Genomic DNA, 24,598 nt, shown 5'->3' with positions numbered 1-24,598 from the left:
TTTCACTTCAACTTGGAGCATTCACACGCAATTCCTTCAGGAATGGCCTCTTCTTGTGATGTTATTATGTTAGTAAGATTAAAAAAATAAAAAATAAAAACATTGTTATGGTTTCATTGTCTACTAATGAAGTGCAACTCTCTTGACATGTATCGGGGTTTTGTTTACAAGCATTAAACCAGGAAATTGCGAATTAGCGTTGAGATTTTACTTCAAATAAATCCAAATTCAACGTTTAGACTCCAACACAATGACGTTTAGGACAGAAAACAAAGAGAAATGAGCAAGAATGAGCACAAACAATCATGGTGTTTCTCACCTGACTTCATCATCGTCGTCGCGTCACTCCCGTCAACTTTGAGGAAAGCGAGGAGCAACCATCACCTTCTTCATGTCCGTGGCACACTTCCACGAGTCAGCATGACTTGTCCATCGTGGACTTGGCGAGATTTAAAAAAAAAAAAAAGAAGAAGGGAAAATAAAATTAAAAAAACCGCTGCTAGAATAGAATGAAGGTGTCGCCGGCTGGCTGGGATTCGTCACGACTGATTTGGACTGCGCGCGCACCTTCTTACTTATGTCATAACAGCAACCAGCCACTAGAGGACGCCAGAAACACTCCCGTTGACCCTTCACTGTATAGTTTGTATTAAAATACAGTGCAATAATGATAATATAGTCATTCATGAAAACACAACTAATATGTTTGCTGACGGAATTGCGTATGAATTGCTGAAGTTGAAGTGAAATGCTGACAGAATGTAGTATGAATGTAAGAATAGTTTGAATGTTGGAATGGTTTGAATGACCATCCATCCATCTTCTTCCGCTTATCCGAGGTCGGGTCGCCCAGACTTCCCTCTCCCCAGCCACTTCGTCTAGCTCTTCCCGAAGGGATCCCGAGGCGTTCCCTGGCCAGCCGGGAGACATAGTCTTCCCAACGTGTCCTGGGTCTTCCCCGTGGCCTCTTAATTACCGGTTGGACGTGCTCTAAGCACCTCCCTAGGGAGGCGTTCGGGTGTCATCTTGACCAGATGCCCGAACCACCTCATCTGGCTCCTCTCCATGTGGAGGAGCAGCTTTACTTCGAGCTCCCCCCGGATGGCAGAGCTTCTCACCCTATCTCTAAGGGAGAGCCCCGCCACCCGGTGGAGGAAACTCATTTCGGCCGCTTGTACCCGTGATCTTGTCCTTTCGGTCATAACCCAAAGCTCATGACCATAGGTGAGGATGGGAACGTAGATCGACCGGTAAATTGAGAGCTTTGCCTTCCGGCTCAGCTCCTTCTTCACCACAACGGGTCGATACAGCGTCCGCATTACTGAAGACGCCGCACTGTCGATCTCACCATCCACTCTTCCCTCACTCGTGAACAAGACTCCGAGGTACTTGAACTCCTCCACTTGGGGAAGGGTCTCCTCCCCAACCCGGAGATGGCACTCCACCCTTTTCCAGGCGAGAACCATGGACTCGGACTTGGAGGTGCTGATTCTCATCCCAGTCGCTGCACACTCGGCTGCGAACCGATCCAGTGAGAGCTGAAGATCTTGGCCAGATGAAGCCATCAGGACCACATCATCTGCAAAAAGCAGAGACCTAATCCTGCAGCCACCAAACCAGATACCCTCAACGCCTTGACTGCGCCTAGAAATTCTGTCCATAAAAGTTATGAACAGAATCGGTGACAAAGGGCAGCCTTGGCGGAGTCCAACCCTCACTGGAAACGTGTCCGACTTACTGCCGGCAATGCGGACCAAGCTCTGACACTGATCGTACAGGGAGCGGACCGCCACAATCACATAGTCCGATACCCCATACTCTCTGAGCACTCCCCACAGGACTTCCCGGGGGACACGGTCGTATGCCTTCTCCAAGTCCACAAAGCACATGTAGACTGGTTGGGCAAACTCCCATGCACCCTCAAGGACCCTGCCGAGAGTATAGAGCCGGTCCACGGTTCCGGGACCAGGACGAAAACCGCACTGTTCCTCCTGAATCCGAGGTTCGAATTCGGTTCGGTTTGAATGACGCTGAACTGAAACGTAGGGACGAATGTAGAAATGGTTTAAATGTTGAAATGGTTCAAACCAGGGGTTGTCAAACTCATTTTAGCTCATGGAGCCGCATGGAGGAAAATCTATTCCCAAGTGTGGGATTTGAACCGAGGATGTCAACGTGGCTTGTGCAGCCCTTTGAGACACTGGTGATTTAGGGCTATATAAATAAACATTGATTGATTGATTGATTGATTGATTGAAGTGGACCCCGACTTACCATGAATTGATTAACGCGGACCCCGACTTAACCCTGTAACACCTCTTGTTGTAAAAATACAACGTTACCTTTAACCATCCTAAAAAACAATCTGTTACATATATTTTTTTTTACCACAATTACATAGTCATTGGGTCCTATAGTTCAGTCTCACAAGCAGAGGTGGGTAGTAACGCGCTACATTTACTCCGTTACATCTACTTGAGTAACTTTTGGGATAAATTGTACTTCTAAGAGTAGTTTTAATGCAACTTACTTTTACTTTTACTTGAGTATATTTATAGAGAAGAAACGCTACTTTTACTCCGCTACTTTTATCTACATTCAGCTCGCTACTCGCTACTAATTTTTATCGATCTGTTAATGCACGCTTTGTTTGTTTTGGTCTGTCAGACAGACCTTCAAAGTGCCTGCCTTACTGGTGACGTTTCACTCCGTTCCACCAATAAAATGCAGTCACTGGTGACGTTTGACTCCGTTCCACCAATCAGATGCAGTCACTGGTGACGTTGGACCAATCAAACAGAGCCAGGCGGTCACATGACCTGACTTAAACAAGTTGAAAAACTTATTGGGGTGCTACCATTTAGTGGTCAATTGTACGGAATATGTACTGTACTGTGCAATCTACTAATACAAGTTTCAATCAATCAATCAAAAGTGTGAAGGAAAAAAGACACTTTTTTATTTCAAACGTACATCCCGTCAAAAGCCTAAAGACTGACTGTACAGTTCCTGTCTTCACAATAAAAGTGCCGCTCCATCGCGCCTGCACTTTCAAAATAAGAGTCTCTGAAAGCCAGCGCAAACAAGCTAGCAAGCTACGGAATTTGCCGCCAATGTATTTCTTGTAAAGTGTGTGAAAACGAATATGGAAGCTGGACAAATAAGATACCAAAAACCAACCACTTCCATGTGGTATTAGACAGAAAGGAGGAACTTTTTTTCTCCTGCATTTGAAAACGTGGACGTTAAGCACTGCTGTCTGATTACAATCAATGCAAGTCATCAGAATCAGGTAATACACCAACTTATATTCTTGTCAACATGAAAGAAAGGAATCTATATGTGTTAAACATGCATGTATATTCATTAAAACACCTTTAACATGTAAACAAAAACGGCAAAATAAATAAATATAAATGATATACTGTATATATCAATGTATGTGTGTATATATATATATATATATATATGATATGATATGTGTGTGTATGTTACTCAGTACTTGAGTAGTTTTTTCACAACATACTTTTTACTTTTACTCAAGTAAATATTTGGGTGACTACTCATTACTTTTACTTGAGTAATAAATCTCTAAAGTAACAGTACTCTTACTTGAGTACAATTTCTGGCTACTCTACCCACCTCTGCTCACAAGTCTATTGGATTGTACATTTGTTTATAAGTTACGCCTTCCTGGCCATGAACTCACACAACCTCTCAAGGTTTCCTTCCAACAACATCTATTTGTTTCATTGGACCGGATTCATCAGATTCAAGTAAGTAAACTGTCTTTAATATATTTTTGGGTTGTTATTACAATGTCTAGACTAGAGCATGTACATATGTAGTTATTGTTGAACAGATGCATCAAATTTCATTTAGAGCTTGTTATATAATTGTTGAAATTATACAACACTGGGTGAATGTGGTAGTCAAAATGCTGGCTTGTTGCAGTGGGCTCAAACAGGTTGTATTCCCTCCACTACATCACTCCCTGAAGTATTTTCTCTATACATGGATAAACGTATTCGGGTGTTACCATTTAGTGGTCAATTGTACGGACTATGTGCTGTACTGTGCAATCTAATAATACAAGTTTCAATCAATCAATCAATCAATGGTAAAATCATGGCATGATCACTTAAAAATAAAGACAACTTCCAGGTTGTTTTCTTTGTTTTACTTTGGTCAACAATAGAACTAAACGCATTCTGAAAAACGTACAAATCACAACTAATCCTCTGGACAAAACACTGAAGTTTGTTGAAATTTCTGAGGAAATTGGTGCAGGATTATCAAATCATTGTATTCTGTTTTTATTTACCATTTACACAACGTGACAACTTCACTGCTTTTGGGGTTTGTATTGATATCCACAAGAATGAACGCACATTCTACGTCCTATTTGCTACTTTTAAAGCCCTTTAAGGAAATGACAAATGGAGCTGATCTATTATTTACTGCAAGGCTGAGGGAGTAACACTCGGTCATCAGGGTGGTTTGATAGAGAACAGAAAGTGAAACGATGAGGTCAAACAAAGGAGTATCTCATATCTGGACCATCACATCTATATCATCTCTTCCTCCTGAGCGAGGGGGAAGGGTAATTCCCACAGCTGGGATTAAACAGAACGCCGTTTGTGATGTCACACTTTGGACATCAACTCGTCTCCTTCAGTACGCACGTGTCAGGCGGACACTCCTTCTCCGCCGACAGAGTCAAAGCCACGTCGTTCTTCCCCGTCGGCGACGGACAGTCGGCCTTTTTTGCGTCGGGGGGAGCCGCCGCGACCTTTGGCCTTTCGCTGCGAGACAAAAGAGGCTGATTTTGTTTGACGTCGAATAAAAAAGACGGAAAAGATGGAATTTACCTGAATTTGTAATCTGGAGGGAGGCTCACGCCACACCTGTAGTCCTCCCTGGTTCTCAGTATTTGCTTCTGGAGGTCCACGGTGGAGAGGCTGCTACCGCTGGACACGTAGCCCAAAAACATCAGCGTTCCTCGGATGTACATCTGACTCACACATGGAGATGAGCCCATAACTACATTGTACTGCATGATGTCACAATGTTGTCTTTCAATATTTGCATTTTTTTGAAGCACACTGCAAGTATATATATAATGTAGTAACAGAAACCTTCATAACAATATGTAATATGTACAATATACACACTGCAAGTATATATATAAAGTAGTAACAGACACCTTCATAACAATATGTAATATGTACAATATACACACTGCAAGTATATATATAAAGTAGTAACAGACACCTTCATAACAATATGTACAATATACACAATGCAAGTATATATATAATGTAGTAACTGACACTTTCATAACAATATGTAATATGTACAATATACACACTGCAAGTATATATATTATGTAGTAACAGACACCTTCATAGCAATATGTAATATGTACAATATACACACTGTAAGTATATATATGATGTAGTAACAGACACCTTCATAACAATATGTAATATGTACAGTATACACACTGCAAGTATATATATAAAGTAGTAACAGACACCTTCATAACAATATGTAATATGTACAATATACACACTGCAAGTATATATATAATGTAGTAACTGACACTTTCATAACAATATGTAATATGTACAATATACACAATGCAAATATATATAATGTAGTAACAGACACCTTCATAACTATGTGTATTGTGTACAATATACACACTAAGTATATATATAATGTAGTAACATATATCTTCATAACAATATGTAATATGTACAACATACACACTGCAAGCATATATATAATGTAGTAACAGACACCTTCATAACAACATGTAATATGTACAATATACACACTGCAAGTATATATATAAAGTAGTAACAGACACCTTCATAACTATATGTAATATGTACAATATACACACTGCAAGTATATATATAAAGTAGTAACAGACACCTTCATAACAATATGTAATATGTACATTATACACACTAAGTATATATATAATGTAGTAACATATACCTTCATAACAATATGTAATATGTACAATATACACAATGCAAGTATATATATATATATATATATACTGTGGACTTGGACGTCGTGTCCTCCGGAACAAAGAGGAAAAGAACCATCCAGACTGTTCTAGGCGCAAAGTGTAAAAGCCAGCATCTGTGATGGTATGGGGGTGTATTAGTGCCCAAGGCATGGGTAATTTACACATCTGTGAAGGCACCATTAATGCTGAAAGGTACATACAGGTTTTGGAGCAACATATGTTGCCGTCCAAGCAACGTTATCATGGACGCCCCTGCTTATTTCAGCAAGACAATGCCAAGCCACGTGTTACAACAGCGTGGCTTCATAGTAAAAGAGTGCGGATACTAGACTGGCCCGCCTGCAGTCCAGACCTGTCTCCCATTGAAAATGTGTGGCGCATTATGAAGCCTAAAATACCACAACGGAGACCCCCGGACTGTTGAACAACTTAAGCTGTACATCAAGCAAGAATGGGAAAGAATTCCACTTCAAAAATGTGTCTCCTCAGTTCCCAAACGTTTACTGAGTGTTGTTAAAAGGAAAGGCCATGTAACACAGTGGTGAAAATGCCCCTGTGACAACTTTTTTGCAATGTGTTGCTGCCATTAAATTAGAAAAAAAAAAAAAAAAAAGTTTCTCAGTGTGAACATGAAATATCTTGTCTTTGCAGTCTATTCAATTAAATATAAGTTGAAAAGGATTTGCAAAATTCAGTTTTTATTTACACAACCTGCCAACGTCACTGGTTTTGGGTTTTGTATATAGTATAATATATATATATATATATATATATATATATATATATATATATATATATATATATATATATATATATATATATATATATATATATATATATATATATATATATATATCACAAGACCACGCCGTGACGCATCCAGTGGAAACCTGGGCTTATGGAGAAATGTTCTGCATTCATGAACCCTGTTCAAGAACCAAGGAAGTTGGTCCTCTAAGGCAGTGTTTTTCAACCTTTTTTGAGCCAAGGCACATTTTTTGCGTTGAAAAAATGCGGAGGCGCACCACCAGCAGAAATCATTAAAAAAACGAAACTCAGTTGACAGTAAAAAGTCGTTGTCGCAATTGTTGGATATGAATTTAAACCAAAACCAAGCATGCATCACTATAGCTCTTGTCTCAAAGTAGGTGTACTGTCACCACCTGTCACATCACACCCTGACTTATTTAGACTTTTTTGCTGTTTTCCTGTGTGTAGTGTTTTAGTTCTTGTCTTGCGCTCCTATTTTGGTGTTTTTTTTCTCTTTTTTTGGTATTTTCCTGTAGCAGTTTCATGTCTTCCTTTGAGCATACTTGCCAACCTTGAGACCTCCGATTTCGGGAGGTGGGGGGTGGGGAGTGGGGGCGGGGGCGTGGTCGGGGATGGGGGGCGTGGTTGATATATATATATATATATATATATAAGAAATACTTGACTTTCAGTGAATTCTAGCTATATATATATATATATATATATATATATATATATATATATATATATATAAATAAAATAAATACTTGAATTTCAGTGTTCATTTATTTACACATATACACACACATAACACTCATCTACTCATTGTTGAGTTAAGGGTTGAATTGTCCATCCTTGTTCTATTTTCTGTCACTATTTCAGAACACACACAATATACAAATATACATTATAAAATCAATAAGAAAACGGGAGCTCTAATTTGGGAGTCTGAATTAGGATCAGAAGTTCCTATATAAACATTGCGTACTCACGTCGCCTTTTTGTATTGATTACTGCAGCTGTGCACTGGATTAATTCACAAATACAAACTACAACTCACAAACACTTTAGAGTTAGGCTCCACCATCAGAATGTGTACTTAAACTTATAAAGATCACATGGACATTATTCAGTGAGTTGATTCACCAAAACTAACCTGTTATACAGGAGGAAAAAGCACACAGGACGTTTCAATTGTTCACAGACTGGTCGCGCTCATCAGAATGACAAGATACTTCCGGTCTGCAGGTGATAGCATTCAATTGGGAAGAAACACCCGACTGCCCCCTACTGACCAATGTGAATACTGATAAATGTGTAATGACAGCTCCAAAAACGAATTCAAACCACAAAATAAAATAAATAAATCAACACAAAAATGTGACACATTATGGGTGGGTCACATATGCATGTACAGTAGATGGCAGTATTGTCCTGTTTAAAAGTGTCACAACATTGCTGTTTACTGCAGACGAACTGCTTTTGTTGTGTGTTGTCAACACGTCACTCAGGTCCGCATGGAGCTGGAGGGGGCGTGGCCTCCAGCTCCGCCGGAGTTTTTCGGGAGAAAATTTGTCCCGGGAGGTTTTCAGGAGAGGCGCTGAATTTCGGGAGTCTCCCGGGAAATCCGGGAGGGTTGGCAAGTATGCCTTTGAGCGATATTTCCCGCATCTACTTTGTTTTAGCAACCAAGAATATTTCAGTTGTTTTTATCCTTCTTTGTGGGGACACTGTTCATTGTCATGTCATGTTCAGATGTACATTGTGGACGCCGTCTTTGCTCCACAGTAAGTCTTTGCTGTCGTCCAGCATTCTGTTTTTGTTTACTTTGTAGCCAATTCAGTTTTAGTTTTTTTTCTGCATAGCCTTCCCTAAACTTCAATGCCTTTTCTTAGGGGCACTCACCTTTTTTGTTTATTTTTGGTTTAAGCATTAGACACCTTTTTACCTGCACGATGCTTCCCGCTGTTTCCGACATCTACAAGGCAATTCGCTACCTGCCGCCACCTACTGATATGGAAGAGTATTACACGGTTACTCGGCCGAGCTCTAGACAGCACCGACACTCAACAACAACACATCATTTACAGACTATAATTACTGGTTTGCAAAAAATATTTTTAACCCAAATAGGTGAAATTAGATTCCCACTAGTGTGCCGCGGCACAGTGGTTGAAAAACACTGCTCTAAGGTTCTGCCGTCCTAAAAGATATTGCAGTGTGTGTCGAGTACTGACCAGGATCATGCCGGCGGCGACGTTGTTGCGATGCTGCAGCAGGATGTTGTCAATGGGACAGCCCAGCGCTCCCGTTGACACTTCGTACCTCACCAGGCGAAAGGAGTCCATCTGGCACTGAACAGGACAATTGAGGTCACATGTCTCGCACTGCACGGCGTGCTCTTGTCTGGGTTCTAGGTGTACCTAATGGAGTGTCCAGCATGGTCACCTGAGTGCACGGCATGGCTCTGTTCACGTTGCTGCGCCGGTACAGCCGCTGCATGGCGTCCCTCGCCATGGCGTCCTTCTCCCCGGGCTCCTCCCAGTTGACGGGCAGCGTCACGTACACGATGAGGATCTGCTGGCTGTGCTTGGGCTGGCCCATGATGAAGGCGTCGTACTCGGCGTCCGTCAGCACGGGCATCAGCGCCGGGCTGCAGAAGCACCGCCGGACGGGCGCCTGCTCCTTCGGCTCGCCGGGGTCCCTGAGGAGGGCGGCCCTCAGCAGCAGCGGACACACGGTGAGGGGCACGGAGGAGGGGAGGCAGGACTGGGCGGGGCAAGGAGGCAAGGCGGCCAGGCGGGGATCCGGAACGCCTGGAAGGATCACTGACCTGGGAAGATGTAGTCCGGTCAGAGTGAGACATAAACATTGATGAGACGCCAAGGTCTTACTCTCGTTTGATGTTTCCATGGATACGAAGAGCTCCAATTTGTGTGACTTTATACTCCCGTACGTGCTTCACAGGTGCCCTAGAAAGATGCATATTGAGGCATTTTAGTAATAATGTAGTTTAAATTGTGAACAAATAAATACAAATATAGAAAGATCTCCATCAGAATGCAAACCCCAAAAGCAGTGAAGTTGTCACGTTGTGTAAATGGTAAATAAAAACAAAATACAATGATTTACAAAACAACTTATATTCACTTAAATAGACTGCAAAGACAAGATATTTAACGTTCCAACTTGAAAACTTTGTTATTTTTTGCAAATATTAGCTCATTTGGAACTTGATGCCTGCAACGTGTTTCAAAAAAGCTGGCACAAGTTGCAAAAAAGACTGAGAAAGTCGAGGGAATGCTCATCAAACACTTATTTGGAACATCCCACAAGGTGAACGGGCTAATTGGGAACAGGTGGGTGCCATGATTGGGTATAAAAGCAGCTTCCAGTCATTCACAAACAAGGACGGGGCGAGGGTTACCACAGCAAATTGTCGAAACAGTTTAAGAACAACATTTCTCAACCATCTATTGCAAGGATTTAGGGATCTCACCATCTACGGTCTGTAATGTCATTAAAAGGTTCAGAGAATCTGGAGAAATTCCCTTTACCTTTGATCCCTCAGGCGGTATTGCATCAAAAACCGACATCAGCGTGTAAAGGATATCACCACATGGGCTCGGGAACACTTCAGAAAACCACTGTCAGTAACTACAGTTGGTCGCTACAGTTAAAACTCTACTATGCAAAGCCAAAGCCATTTATCAACAACACCCAGAAACGCCGCCGGCTTCGCTTGGGCCCGAGCTCACCTAAGATGGACCAATGCAAAGTGGGAAAAATGTTCTGTAGTCTGACGAGTCCACATTTCAAATTGTTTTTGGAAACTGTGGACGTCATGTCCTTTGGAACAAAGAGGAAAAGAACCATATAGATTGTTCTAGGCGCAAAGTTGAAAAGCCAGCATCTGTGATGGTATGGGGGTGTATTAATGCCCAAGGCATGGGTAACTTACACATCTGCGAAGGCGCCATTAATGCTGAAAGGTACATACAGGTTTTGGAGCAACATATGTTGCCGTCCAAGCAACGTTATCATGGACGCCCCTGCTTATTTCAGCAAGACAATGCCAAGCCACGTGTTACAACAGCGTGGCTTCATAGCAAAAGAGTGCGGGTACTAGACCGGCCTGCCTGTAGTCCAGACCTGTCTCCCATTGAAAATGTGTGGCGCATTTTGAAGCCTAAAATAGCACAACGGAGACCCCCGGACTGTTGAACAACTTAAGCTGTACATCAAGCAAGAATGGGAAAGAATTCCACCTGAAAAGCTTCAAAAATGTGTCTCCTCAGTTCCCAAACGTTTACTGAGTGTTGTTAAAAGGAAAGGCCATGTAACACAGTGGTAAAAATGCCCCCGTGACAACTTTTTTTGCAGTGTGTTGCTGCCATTAAATTCTAAGTTAATGATTATTTGCACAAAAAAAACCATTAAGTATCTTGTCTTTGCAGTCTATTCAATTGAATATAAATTGAAAAGGATTTGCAAATCATTGTATTCTGTTTCTATTTACCATTTACACAACGTGACTACTTCACTGGTTTTGGGTTTTGTAAATGAGCGGCTGGAAAATGTGCATCAATCCATCCATCCATGTTCTACCGCTTGTCCCTTTTGGGGTCGCGGGGGATGCTGGAGCCTATCTCAGCTGCATTCGGGTGGAAGGCGGGGTACGCCCTAGACAAGTCGCCTCCTCTCACAGAGCTAATTCAGGACATACATGCTCCTAAACATTTTCCAAAGAATCCCACTTTTCCCAAATTTCCAGGAAGTTCCCATTAAAATCAATGGGACATTTTTCAAAGTTTCACAATTCCCACATTTTTCATCTGATTCAAACTGTTCCAACTTCAAAATATTCAGCCTGTTCAGGAATTGTGTGCTCTACTTCAACAATTCCTAAAAAAAAAATCCCAGGGCCACAATGCAAGATAACAAAGAAAATGTAAAATAAAGAAAACGTTGCAAAATAACAAGCAAAATATTGCAAAATAAAGAAAACCTTGCAAAATTAGAAAAATGTTGCAAAATGAAGAAAAACGTTGCAAAATAACAAGGAAATGTTGCAAAATAACAAAGAAAACGTTGCAAAATGACATGCAACACCTTGCAAAATGACAAAGAAAATGTTGTAAAATAAAAAAAGGTTGCAAAATAAAGAAAAGGTTGCAAAATGTCAAAGAAAATGTTGCAAAATAAAGAAAAGGTTGCAAAATGACAAAGAAAACAAAGCAAAATTACAGCAACAAAAAAAATCTAAAATAAAGAAAACGTTGCAAAATAACAAGCAAAATATTGCAAAATAAAGAAAACCTTGCAAAATTAGAAAAATGTTGCAAAATGAAGAAAACGTTGCAAAATAACAAGGAAAACGTTGCAAAATAACAAGGAAAATGTTGCAAAATGACAAAGAAAACGTTGCAAAATGACATGCAACACCTTGCAAAATGACAAAGAAAATGTTGCAAAATAAAAAAAAAGGTTGCAAAATAAAGAAAAGGTTGCAAAATGTCAAAGAAAATGTTGCAAAATAAAGAAAAGGTTGCAAAATGACAAAGAAAACAATGCAAAATTACAGCAACAAAAAAATCTAAAATAAAGAAAACGTTGCAAAATAACAAGCAAAATATTGCAAAATAAAGAAAACCTTGCAAAATTAGAAAAATGTTGCAAAATGAAGAAAACGTTGCAAAATGAAGAAAACGTTGCAAAATAACAAGGAAAATGTTGCGAAATGACATGCAACACCTTGCAAAATGACAAAGAAAATGTTGCAAAATAAAAAAAAGGTTGCAAAATAAAGAAAAGGTTGCAAAATGTCAAAGAAAATAATGCAAAATTACAACAAAAAAATCTAAAATAAAGAAAACGTTGCAAAATAACAAGCAAAATATTGCAAAATAAAGAAAACCTTGCAAAATTAGAAAAATGTTGCAAAATGAAGAAAACGTTGCAAAATGAAGAAAACGTTTCAAAATAACAAGGAAAACGTTGCAAAATAACAAGGAAAACGTTGCAAAATAACAAGGAAAATGTTGCAAAATGACAAAGAAAACGTTGCAAAATGACATGCAACACCTTGCAAAATGACAAAGAAAATGTTGCAAAATAAAAAAAAAGGTTGCAAAATAAAGAAAAGGTTGCAAAATGTCAAAGAAAATGTTGCAAAATAAAGAAAAGGTTGCAAAATGACAAAGAAAACAATGCAAAATTACAGCAACAAAAAAATCTAAAATAAAGAAAACGTTGCAAAATAACAAGCAAAATATTGCAAAATAAAGAAAACCTTGCAAAATTAGAAAAATGTTGCAAAATGAAGAAAACGTTGCAAAATGAAGAAAACGTTGCAAAATAACAAGGAAAATGTTGCGAAATGACATGCAACACCTTGCAAAATGACAAAGAAAATGTTGCAAAATAAAAAAAAGGTTGCAAAATAAAGAAAAGGTTGCAAAATGTCAAAGAAAATAATGCAAAATTACAACAAAAAAATCTAAAATAAAGAAAACGTTGCAAAATAACAAGCAAAATATTGCAAAATAAAGAAAACCTTGCAAAATTAGAAAAATGTTGCAAAATGAATAAAACGTTGCAAAATGAAGAAAACGTTGCAAAATAACAAGGAAAACGTTGCAAAATAACAAGGAAAACGTTGCAAAATAACAAGGAAAATGTTGCAAAATGACAAAGAAAACGTTGCGAAATGACATGCAACACCTTGCAAAATGACAAAGAAAATGTTGCAAAATAAAAAAAGGTTGCAAAATAAAGAAAAGGTTGCAAATTGTCAAAGAAAATGTTGCAAAATAAAAAAAAAGGTTGCAAAATAAAGAAAAGGTTGCAAAATGTCAAAGAAAATGTTGCAAAATAAAGAAAACGTTGCAAAATAACAAGCATCATCCAGCAATTTTTATATTGTTTTAGTATTATTGCTAATATGTTCCCCCTGAACTCACAACAACACACCTGGCGTTCTTCGAAGGAGATTCTCGATTTCTCGGCCTCAGTCTTTGTTTGGGCTTCTGTTTGGTCGTGGCCACCTGGGGCTGCGCATTGACCACCGCTTTGGGCGCAGCGGGCTTCTTCTTCTCCGCGGATTTCTTTGCAGGCGCCGCGGACGAACGCTTTTTGCGCTTAGTCTTGGACGAGGTCTTTCGCTTCTTCTTACGCCGCTTGATGCCTGCCAGACAGAACCACAACATTAGCAGATACCTAGAAGATAGCAATCCATGCTGTTTGTGTTGTTTTGGCGCCAGGTGTGCCTAATGAAGTGGACAATTTGATGAGCGACAGCTACCGGTGGCCACTTGGTAAAATTTCAGCCAAGCGTCCTGGAGGTCTCGGGCTTTCTGGTGGATCTTCGTCAGCTCGCTCAGCACAAGACATTCTTTCCTCCATCGCCCTGGCATCCCTTCGCCATCCAGGAGTGACAGGCCAGCCTCCTGTGATGAGACCCCAGACAAAAGAGTTTGAACAGTCCCATCAGAATGATACTTTTTTCCCCCTACAGCAGTGTTTTTCAACCTTTTTTGAGCCAAGGCACCAAAAATCCAGCAGAAATCATTGAAAAACAAAACTCAGTTGACAGTAAAAAAGTCACAATTGTTGGATATGACTTTAAATCATAACCAAGCATGCATCAATATAGCTCTTCTCTCAAAGTAGGTGTACTGTCACCACCTGTCACATCACACCCTGACTTATTTTGAGCTTTTTGCTGTTTTCCTGTGTGTAGTGTTTTAGTTCTTGTCTTGCGCTCCTATTTTGGTGGCTTTTTCTCTTTTTTCTGTATTTTCCTGTAGCGGTTTCTGGTCTCCCTTTGAGCGATATTTCCCGCATCTACTTTTGTTTTAGCAATCGAGAATATTTCAGTTGTTTTTATCCTTCTTTGCGGGGACATTGTTGATTGTCACGTCATGTTCGGATGTACATTGTGGACGCCGTCTTTTCTCCACAGTAAGTCTTTGCTGTCGTCCAGCATTTTTTTTTGTTTTGTTTACTTTGTAGCCAGTTCAGTTTTAGTTTCGTTCTGCATAGCCTTCCCTAGGCTTCAATGCCTTTTCTTAGCGCATACTTGCCAACCTTGAGACCTCCGAATTCGGGAGATCGGGGGCGGGGGGTTGGGTTTGGGCCGGGGTTAAGGGGAAGGAGTATATTTATAGCTAGAATTCACTGAAATTAAAGTATTTCTTATATATATATAGTTGTTCTACTAACTGTACTGTACTTGCTGCTTACTTAAAAAAAAAATAACACTTACCTTTCACTATTTGAGTAGCTTTTGTTCTGCCATTTGAGTACTGGCGAGTGATCTCTGAATCCGGGAACATATCCTTCACGGATTTGTTGAAAACATCCGCAAATGAAAACGGAATGTTGCTTGCAAGGTGGCCCATATAGTTGTCCGGCTGGAAATCTGGAGATTTTCGGGAGTATGGTTGTCCCGGGAGATTTTCGGGAGAGGCACCGAAATACGGGAGTCTCCCGGAAAATTCGGGAGGGTTGGCAAGTATGTCTTAGCGGCACTCACCTTTTGTTTATTTCTGGTTTAAGCATTAGACATCTTTTTACCTGCACCCTGCCTCCCGCTGTTTCCGACATCGACAAAGCAATTAGCTACCTGCTGCCACCTACTGAGATGGAAGAGTATTACACGGTTACTCTGCCGAGCTCTAGATGGCACCGACACTCAACAACAACACATCATTTGCAGACTATAATTACCGTATTTTTCGGGCTATAAGTCGCAGTTTTTTTCATAGTTTGGCCGGGGGTGCGACTTATACTCAGGAGCGACTTATGTGTGAAATTATTAACACATTAGCGTAAAATATCAAATAATATAATTTATCTCATTCACGTAAGAGACTAGACGTATAAGATTTCATGGGATTTAGCGATTAGGAGTGACAGATTGTTTGGTAAACGTATAGCATGTTCTATATGTTATAGTTATTTGAATGACTCTTGCCATAATATGTTACGTTAACATACCAGTTGGTTATTTATGCCTCATATAACGTACACTTATTCAGCCTGTTGTTCACTATTATTTATGTATTTTAAATTGCCTTTCAAATGTCTATTCTTGGTGTTGGCTTTTATCAAATAAATTTCCCCCACAAATGCGACTTGTACTCCAGTGCGACTTATATATGTTTTTTTTCCTTCTTTATTATGCATTTTCAGCAGGTGCGACTTATACTCCGAAAAATACGGTACTGGTTTGCAAAAAATATTTTTAACCCAAATCGGTGAAACTAGATAATCTTTGAGGATAACCCATACTTGCCAACCTTGAGACCTCCAATTTCGGGAGGTGGGGGGTGGGGGGTGGGTGCGGGGGGCGTGGTTGGGGGCGTGGTTAAGAGGGGAGGAGTATATTTACAGCTAGAATTCACCAAGTCAAGTATTTCATATATATATATATATATATATATATATAAGAAATAATTGACTTTCAGTGAATTCTAGCTATATATATATATATATATATATATATATATATATATATATATATATATATATATATTAGAGATGCGCGGATAGGCAATTATTTCATCCGCAACCGCATCAGAAAGTCGTCAACCATCCGCCATCCACCCGATGTAACATTTGATCAGAACCGCACCCGCCCGCACCCGCCCGTTGTTATATATCTAATATAGACGATGCAAGGCATTAGTGAGGTTATAAAGCTTTTGCCTGTTAAAGAAAGGAGACTGATCCAATGCAGCACAGACATTCGCGTGCCACGCTGTCACGACCCAGACGCACACCAGTGCGCAATCATATGGGAGCCGCGCTGAGCGCACCTCCAAGCGCGTCTCGCTGCCGGCGACGGCCGGGTATGGGCCCGACGCTCCAGCGCCATCCATTTTCAGGGCTAGTTGATTCGGCAGGTGGGTTGTTACACACTCCTTAGCGGGTTCCAACTTCCATGGCCACCGTCCTGCTGTCTCTATCAACCAGGGTGAGCCCCACCCCTTTCGTGAGCGCACTGCGCGCGGAGTGACCCCTGTTACGTGCCCCCGGCAACAGGGGTGGCGGGCAGGTAAGCTGCGCGGGCGGAGCGCGCGGAGTGACCCCTGTTACGAGCCCCCGGCCACGGGGGTGGCGGGCAGGTAAGCTGCTTACCTGCTGCGCGTGACGCCGGCCGCGGCGAAGGCGGACGAGGCGGGGTGTCGGTGCGGTGGGCGCGGTGGTGACCCTGGACGTGCGTCGGGCCCTTCTCGCGGATCGCCTCAGCTACGGCTCCCGGTGGGGCCCTCTCGGGGGAAGGGGCCTCGGTCCCGGACCCCGGCGAGGCGTCCCTTCTCCGCTCCGTAAAAGTGTCCATCTCTTTTCTTTTCTTTTTCTTCTGTTGTGGCATATGCTGCAGGTGCCTGCTCGTTTTTCGTATGTGGGTAACAACATTTAACTATGTATATATATTTCCGAATTGGTTTAACTGCCACCCGCCTGAATCTATTTAAAATCTAATTTTTTTTCATTTCAACCGCCCGACCCGACCCGCGGATAAAATCTAATTTTTTTAAATTTCATCCGCCCGATCCGCGGATAATCCGCAAACTCCACGGTTGTGCCCGCAAACCGCGTATCTCTAATATATATATATATATATATATATATATATATATATATATATATATATATATATATATATATATATATATATATATATATATATATATAAAAGAAATACTTGAATTTCAGTGTTCATTTATTTACACATATACACACACATAACACTCATCTACTCATTGTTGAGTTAAGGGTTGAATTGTCCATCCTTGTTCCATTCTCTGTCACTATCTTTCTAACCATGCTGAACACCCTCTCTGATGATGCATTGATGTGTGGCACGCACAAAAGTGCTTTCATCAAATGCACTAGATGGCAGTATTGTCCTGTTTAAGAGTGTCACAACATTGCTGTTTACGGCAGACGGACTGCTTTACTGTAGACGTTCTTTATATTGTGGGAAAGCGGACTTTCGGGAGATTTTCGGGAGAAAATTTGTCCCGGGAGGTTTTCGGGAAAGGCGCTGAATTTCGGGAGTCTCCCGGAAAATCCGGGAGGGTTGGCAAGTATGGGATAACCTCCTCCAACCTCTGAGGACAAAGCTACGAAAAATGGGAGACCGGGCTTTCTGCTCCGCCGCTCCCAGTCTGTGGGACGCTCTCCCTGACCACCTGAGGGCACCACAGACTGTGGATGCTTTTTTTTTAAAACCTCTTTTTTTTAGATATATGCATACTAGTTTTAGCTATTTGGCTGTTCTAGTTTTTATTTGTATTTATTTTTTATTATCTTTTTATTTTTATTTCTTTTAATACACTGTAGCACTTTGAGGTCGTTTACTCAATGTAAAGTGCTTTTTACAAATAAAATCTATTATTATTATTATTATAATGGTTGAAAAACACTGCCCTACAGGGTGTGGAGTGGGACAGACACACATGCTTTATCAGTATCATGCTTCTACAAAATTGTGCTGAGTGTAGCCATTAATCTTGACTTCCTCATGTGTATTTATTACACACAAAAAATCAGCACAAATTGTTTAATTTTAGTTTATTCCTGAGTGGAAGGGGAACTGCACTTTTTTGGGGGGGAGGGGGGGGTATTTTGTACACAATCAGTATGAGAGACAATAAAACAAAATTGTTTCTTTCGTGTATTTCTGGTCTTGTCATCCTCGTCCGGACAGAAGGACAGAGAACTATTTTAATAGTTATTCTTTGTTGTAAGTTGATGTATATCGATTTCCTCTTTTTTTTGGTTTTCTTTAATATCAATGAGGATACAATGATATGCAGAGGTGTACTTATAACAATTTAGAGACAAATGATGCGACTTATAGGTGAAATAAGATGTATTATTAGACATTAGACTCGTTTTCTTGGTCAATTATAGCACTAAAACAGCATATTTATATATTGACCTACATTGGACTGGTTTTAGCACCTCTAATGCACAAACTCTACAATGCAAAAAGTCAGTGATCAAAAACAAGAAAAAAAAATAATACAAAAATTAGGGGTATTTTATTTGAACTAAGCAAAATTATCTGCCAATAGAACAAGAAAATTCGGCTTGTCAAGACTTTCCAAAACAAGTCAAATTAGCTAACCTCAATGAACCCAAAAATACCTTAAAATAAGTATATTCTCACTAATAACAAGTGCACTTTTCTTGGGAGAAAAAAAAGAGACCTTTTAGCTCAATATGTTGAAAAATATTCTTAAATTGAATAAATGCTAGTTCCATTATCTTGACATAATGATATGCGCTCGGCATTACATTTCTTGAAACCAGCAAACTTATACTAAAAACTACAAACCCCGTTTCCGTATGAGTTGGGAAATTGTGTTAGATGTAAATATAAACGGAATACAATGATTTGTGGTATTTTAGGCTTCATAATGAGCCACACATTTTCAATGGGAGACAGGTCTGGACTACAGGCAGGCCAGTCTAGTACCCGCACTCTTTTACTACGAAGCCACGTTGATGTAACACCTGGCTTGGCATTGTCTTGCTGAAATAAGCAGGGGCGTCCATGGTAACGTTGCTTGGATGGCAACATATGTTGCTCCAAAACCTGTATGTACCTTTCAGCATTAATGGCGCCTTCACAGATGTGTAAGTTACCCATGTCTTGGGCACTAATACACCCCCATACTATCACAGATGCTGGCTTTTCAACTTTGCGCCTAGAACAATCCGGATGGTTCTTTTCCTCTTTGGTCCAGCGGACACGACGTCCACAGTTTCCAAAAACAATTTGAAATGTGGACTCGTCAGACCACAGAACACTTTTCCACTTTGTATCAGTCCATCTTAGATGAGCTCAGGCCCAGCGAAGCCGACGGCGTTTCTGGGTGTTGTTGATAAATTCGACTTGCATAGGAGAGTTTTAACTTGTACTTACAGATGTAGCGACCAACTGTAGTTACTGACAGTGGATTTCTGAAGTGTTCCTGAGCCCATGTGGTGATATCCTTTACACACTGATGTCGCTTGTTGATGCAGTACAGCCTGAGAGATCGAAGGTCACGGGCTCAGCTGCTTACGTGCAGTGATTTCTCCAGATTCTCTGAACCCTTTGATGATATTACGGAGCGTAGATGGTGAAATCCCTAAATTCCTTGCAATAGCTGGTTGAGAAATGTTTTTCTTAAACTGTTCAACAATTTGCTCACGCATTTGTTGACAAAGTGGTGACCCTCGCCCCATCCTTGTTTGTAAATGACTGAGCATTTCATGGAATCTACTTTTATACCCAATCATGGCACCCACCTGTTCCCAATTTGCCTGTTCACCTGTGGGATATTCCAAATAAGTGTTTGATGAGCATTCCTCAACTTTCTCAGTCATTTTTGCCACCTTTCCCAACTTCTTTGTCACGTGTTGCTGGCATCAAATTCTAAAGTTAATGATTATTTGCAAAAAAAAAAAAAAGTTTAACAGTTTGAACATCAAATATGTTGTCTTTGTAGCATATTCAACTGAATATGGGTTGAAAAGGATTTGCCAATCATTGTATTCCGTTTATATTTACATCTAACACAATTTCCCAACTCATATGGAAACGGGGTTTGTAGTTTTATACTTGTGAGTGTTGATGACACAGCTTTGCAGCAGTTGATATTCTAGTTTCAAGCATGTTTTACTCAATATAGGTCATCAAATCTCAGCAACAAGCTGTAATATCTTACTGAGATCATTTAGGACCAAAACCCTTAAAGGGGAACATTATCACCAGACCTATGTAAGCGTCAATATATACCTTGATGTTGCAGAAAAAAGACCATATATTTTTTTAACCGATTTCCGAACTCTAAATAGGTGAATTTTGGCAAATTAAACGCCTTTCTATTATTCGCTCTCGGAGCGATGACGTCACAACGTGGCGTCACATCGGGAAGCAATCCGCCATTTTCTCAAACACCGAGTCAAATCAGCTCTGTTATTTTCCGTTTTTTCGACTGTTTTCCGTACCTTGGAGACATCATGCCTCGTCGGTGTGTTGTCGGAGGGTGTAACAACACGAACAGGGACGGATTCAAGTTGCACCAGTGGCCCAAAGATGCGAAAGTGGCAAGAAATTGGACGTTTGTTCCGCACACTTTACCGACGAAAGCTATGCTACGACAGAGATGGCAAGAATGTGTGGATATCCTGCGACACTCAAAGCAGATGCATTTCCAACGATAAAGTCAAAGAAATCTGCCGCCAGACCCCCATTGAATCTGCCGGAGTGTGTGAGCAATTCAGGGACAAAGGACCTCGGTAGCACGGCAAGCAATGGCGGCAGTTTGTTCCCGCAGACGAGCGAGCTAAACCCCCTGGATGTCTTGGCTCACACCGTCCCTTATGCCACCGAAGATGATCAAGAGAAGAATATTGACCCTAGCTTCCCTGGCCTGCTGACATCAACTCCAAAACTGGACGGATCAGCTTTCAGGAAAAGAGCGCGGATGAGGGTATGTCTACAGAATATATTAATTGATGAAAATTGGGCTGTCTGCACTCTCAAAGTGCATGTTGTTGCCAAATGTATTTCATATGCTGTAAACCTAGTTCATAGTTGTTAGTTTCCTTTAATGCCAAACAAACACATACCAATCGTTGGTTAGAAGGCGATCGTCGAATTCGTCCTCGCTTTCTCCCGTGTCGCTGGCTGTCGTGTCGTTTTCGTCTGCATACGGTTCAAACCGATATGGCTCAATAGCTTCAGTTTCTTCTTCAATTTCGTTTTCGCTACCTGCCTCCACACTACAACCATCCGTTTCAATACATGCGTAATCTGTTGAATCGCTTAAGCCGCTGAAATCTGAGTCTGAATCCGAGCTAATGTCGCTAAAGCTTGCTGTTCTATGCGCCATGTTTGTTTGTGTTGGCATCACTGTGTGACGTCACAGGAAAATGGACGGGTGTATATAACGATGGTTAAAATCAGGCACTTTGAAGCTTTTTTTTAGGGATATTGCGTGATGGGTAAAATTTTGAAAACAACTTCGAAAAATATAATAAGCCACTGGGAACTGATTTTTAATGGTTTTAACCCTTCTGAAATTGTGATAATGTTCCCCTTTAAAACAAGTAAAAGACTCTAACATAAAATCTTATCTTATTAGACAGAAAATAAGCAAATATCACCCTTATTTGAGATATTTAATTTTACTTAGATTTCAGTTTTAGCAGTGTATCAAAGACGACCAGTGCAACCTTTGACTTTCCAGTATAAGTGTAGAAAAAAGTCTGAAAATAAACGATTTAAAGGATGGAAACGAGACTTTTTTAATGTCACTTTCTATCAAATATCCCCCCCCAAAAAACTCATTGAAATCAGACCGGTTACGTAATAACGATGCTCACCGGCTCCTTGGCGAGGTAAGGGAGGGCAGTGATCGGGAGCAGAACTTTCTGCTTGTCGCACTTGAAGCAGAGCACGGCCGACGTGCTGCTGTGCAGCTGCACGGAGATTCCCTTCGACACCTGCAGGAAGAGCAGTCACGTTTAATCCACAGCTTGCAAAAATGACACAAACCATATAAAAGGTCTCTGAGCAAAGAATGACTGTCGAATGTCATTTTAACTGTAAAATTCAATAAAATATACTTGGTGGACCAAAAGTTGCTTTATTACAAGCGAGCGTCGTTAAACAGGTCTGCAGTAGCCGGAGGAACCTAGGTCAAAAAAAATGAAGGACTCCACACCTGGAGAAGCTAAACCATCAGTTTTTATATTCCTTCTTTCTCTGTCTGGGTGTGTGTGCTAAGTCAGGACAGCACAACCTGACCATAAAAGGAGCTGTTCATGTGTAGTGACTGGAAAAGTGCTTTAAGTCATAACTCAAATGTTGGCGTTGAGCCAGACAGGTAGTCTTTTCTCAAGGATATGGTTATCACTTTTGTATTCCGAAGTCCAAATTAGGGCCTCTTTCTTATGAGAAGTGATCCGATCCGCCTGCGAATGTCAAACTAAGGGGTCTTATCTATTTATGTGCTCAAACTGAAATACCACCGTGGAGGGGGGGCGTGGCCCGCGGGCCTGCCGCGGAACGGGGTGTGCCAGGACCCGGCCTCGAAGACAGCGACAGGTGAGTAGATGGCCTTTACTAGCAGCAGCCGGAGCGAGACACGTTGTTGGAGTTGGAGGTGCTGATGAGCGGACGCAAGGAAAACAGAAACCTGTCGATATTGGTGCAAATAAAACCGCCACGTTTAATCCACGGAGACATGCTGCAGCTTGCAGAATGACACAAATCGACACGTGATTTGATGCCCCCCCGTCCCGATCCATCATAAACATGCCATGCTGTGACGAGATCCTGCCAGGTTTTGTTTTTTTAAGTCATTGTGATCAATCTTGTCACTAATAATGTCTTCCAGACACCTTCATCGCGTGCAAAATAAAAAAGGCAATATTCTGGGTCAATTGTTGAAATAATATGTAATAATGTGGCCAGAAATGGTACTGCAATCTTGATTGATTGATTGATTGATTGATTGATTGATTGAAAAGAAAATAGTTTAATACAATTTCCAACCATTTAATAAAGTTACTGGACAGGACAGATTAAAAAAAAAAATAAAAAAATAAAAAATTAAAAAAAAAAAAAAAATATATATATATATATATATATATATATATATATATATATATATATATATATATATATATATATATATATATATTGCCAAAAGTATTTGGCCACCTGCCTTGACTCACATATGAACTTGAAGTGCCATCCCATTCCTAACCCATAGGGTTCATTCAATATGACGTGGGTCCACCTTTTGCAGCTATTACAGCTTCAACTCTTCTGGGAAGGCTGTCCACAAGGTTGCGGAGTGTGTTTATAAGGAATTTTCCACCATTCTTCCAAAGGCGCATTGGTGAGGTCACACACCGATGTTGGTCGAGAAAGCCTGGCTCTCAAGTCTCCGTTCTAATTCATCCCAAAGGTGTTCTATGCGGTTCAGGTCAGGACTCTGTGCAGGCCAGTCAAGTTCATCCACACCAGACTCTGTAATCCATGTCTTTATGGACCTTGCTTTGTGCACTGGTGCACAGGCATGTCGGAAGAGGAAGGGGCCCGCTCCAAACTGTTCCCACAAGGTTGGGAGCGTGGAATTGTCCAAAATGTTTTGGTATCCTGGAGCATTCAAAGTTCCTTTCACTGGAACTAAGGGGCCAAGCCCAACTCCTGAAAAACAACCCCACACCCTAATTCCTCCTCCACCAAATTTCACACTCCGCACAATGCAGTCCGAAATGTAGCGTTCTCCTGGCAACCTCCAAACCCAGACTGGTCCATCAGATTGCCAGATGGAAAAGCGTGATTCATCACTCCAGAGAAGGCGTCTCCACTGCTCTAGAGTCCAGTGGTGACGTGCTTTACACCACTGCATCCCACGCTTTGCATTGGACTTGGTGATGTATGGCTTAGAGGCAGCCGCTCGGCCATGGAAACCCATTCCATGAAGCTCTCTGCGTACTGTACGTGGGCTAATTGGAAGGTCACATGAACTTTGGAGCTCTGTAGCAATTGACTGTGCAGAAAGTCTTTGCACTATGCGCTTCAGCATCCGTTGACCCCTCTCTGTCAGTTTACGTGGCCTACCACTTGGTGGCTGAGTTGCTGTTGTTCCCAAACTCTTCCATTTTCTTATGATAAAGCCGACAGTTGAAGGAAATTTCACGACCGGATTTGTTGCACAGGTGGCATCCAATAGGATATAGCTCGGTTGGCAGAGTGGCCGTGCCAGCAACTTGAGGTTT

The 24,598-nt window shown here is 40.9% G+C and overlaps 2 protein-coding genes across 4 annotated transcripts in view; both read right to left on the bottom strand.

The window, feature by feature from the left end:
• LOC133572005 (FYVE, RhoGEF and PH domain-containing protein 6-like) overlaps positions 1-535 on the bottom strand; it is an 80,305-nt gene extending 79,770 nt beyond the window's left edge. The window contains exon 1 of the mRNA XM_061924609.2: positions 320-535. Coding sequence (XP_061780593.1) covers positions 320-332 — 13 coding nt within the window. The 5' untranslated portion in view covers positions 333-535. The remainder of the gene's footprint in view (positions 1-319) is intronic.
• Positions 536-4,211: 3,676 nt separating this feature from the next.
• Positions 4,212-24,598, bottom strand: part of LOC133571810 (uncharacterized protein C3orf20-like) — a 67,249-nt gene continuing 46,862 nt past the window's right edge. For all 3 annotated transcript variants that reach the window (XM_061924298.1, XM_061924299.1, XM_061924301.1), the window contains 8 exons: positions 22,190-22,309; positions 14,100-14,244; positions 13,769-13,982; positions 9,691-9,768; positions 9,245-9,629; positions 9,034-9,150; positions 4,872-5,014; positions 4,212-4,805 (listed from right to left, as the gene is read on the bottom strand). In XM_061924298.1, coding sequence (XP_061780282.1) covers positions 4,661-4,805; positions 4,872-5,014; positions 9,034-9,150; positions 9,245-9,629; positions 9,691-9,768; positions 13,769-13,982; positions 14,100-14,244; positions 22,190-22,309 — 1,347 coding nt within the window. In that variant the 3' untranslated portion in view covers positions 4,212-4,660. The remainder of the gene's footprint in view (positions 4,806-4,871; positions 5,015-9,033; positions 9,151-9,244; positions 9,630-9,690; positions 9,769-13,768; positions 13,983-14,099; positions 14,245-22,189; positions 22,310-24,598) is intronic.

This window comes from Nerophis lumbriciformis, linkage group LG29, assembly GCF_033978685.3.
Source record: "Nerophis lumbriciformis linkage group LG29, RoL_Nlum_v2.1, whole genome shotgun sequence".
Lineage (NCBI taxonomy): Eukaryota > Metazoa > Chordata > Actinopteri > Syngnathiformes > Syngnathidae > Nerophis > Nerophis lumbriciformis.
The sequence above is the reverse complement of the archived record's forward strand: the minus strand, read 5'-3'. Positions and strand labels throughout refer to the sequence as shown.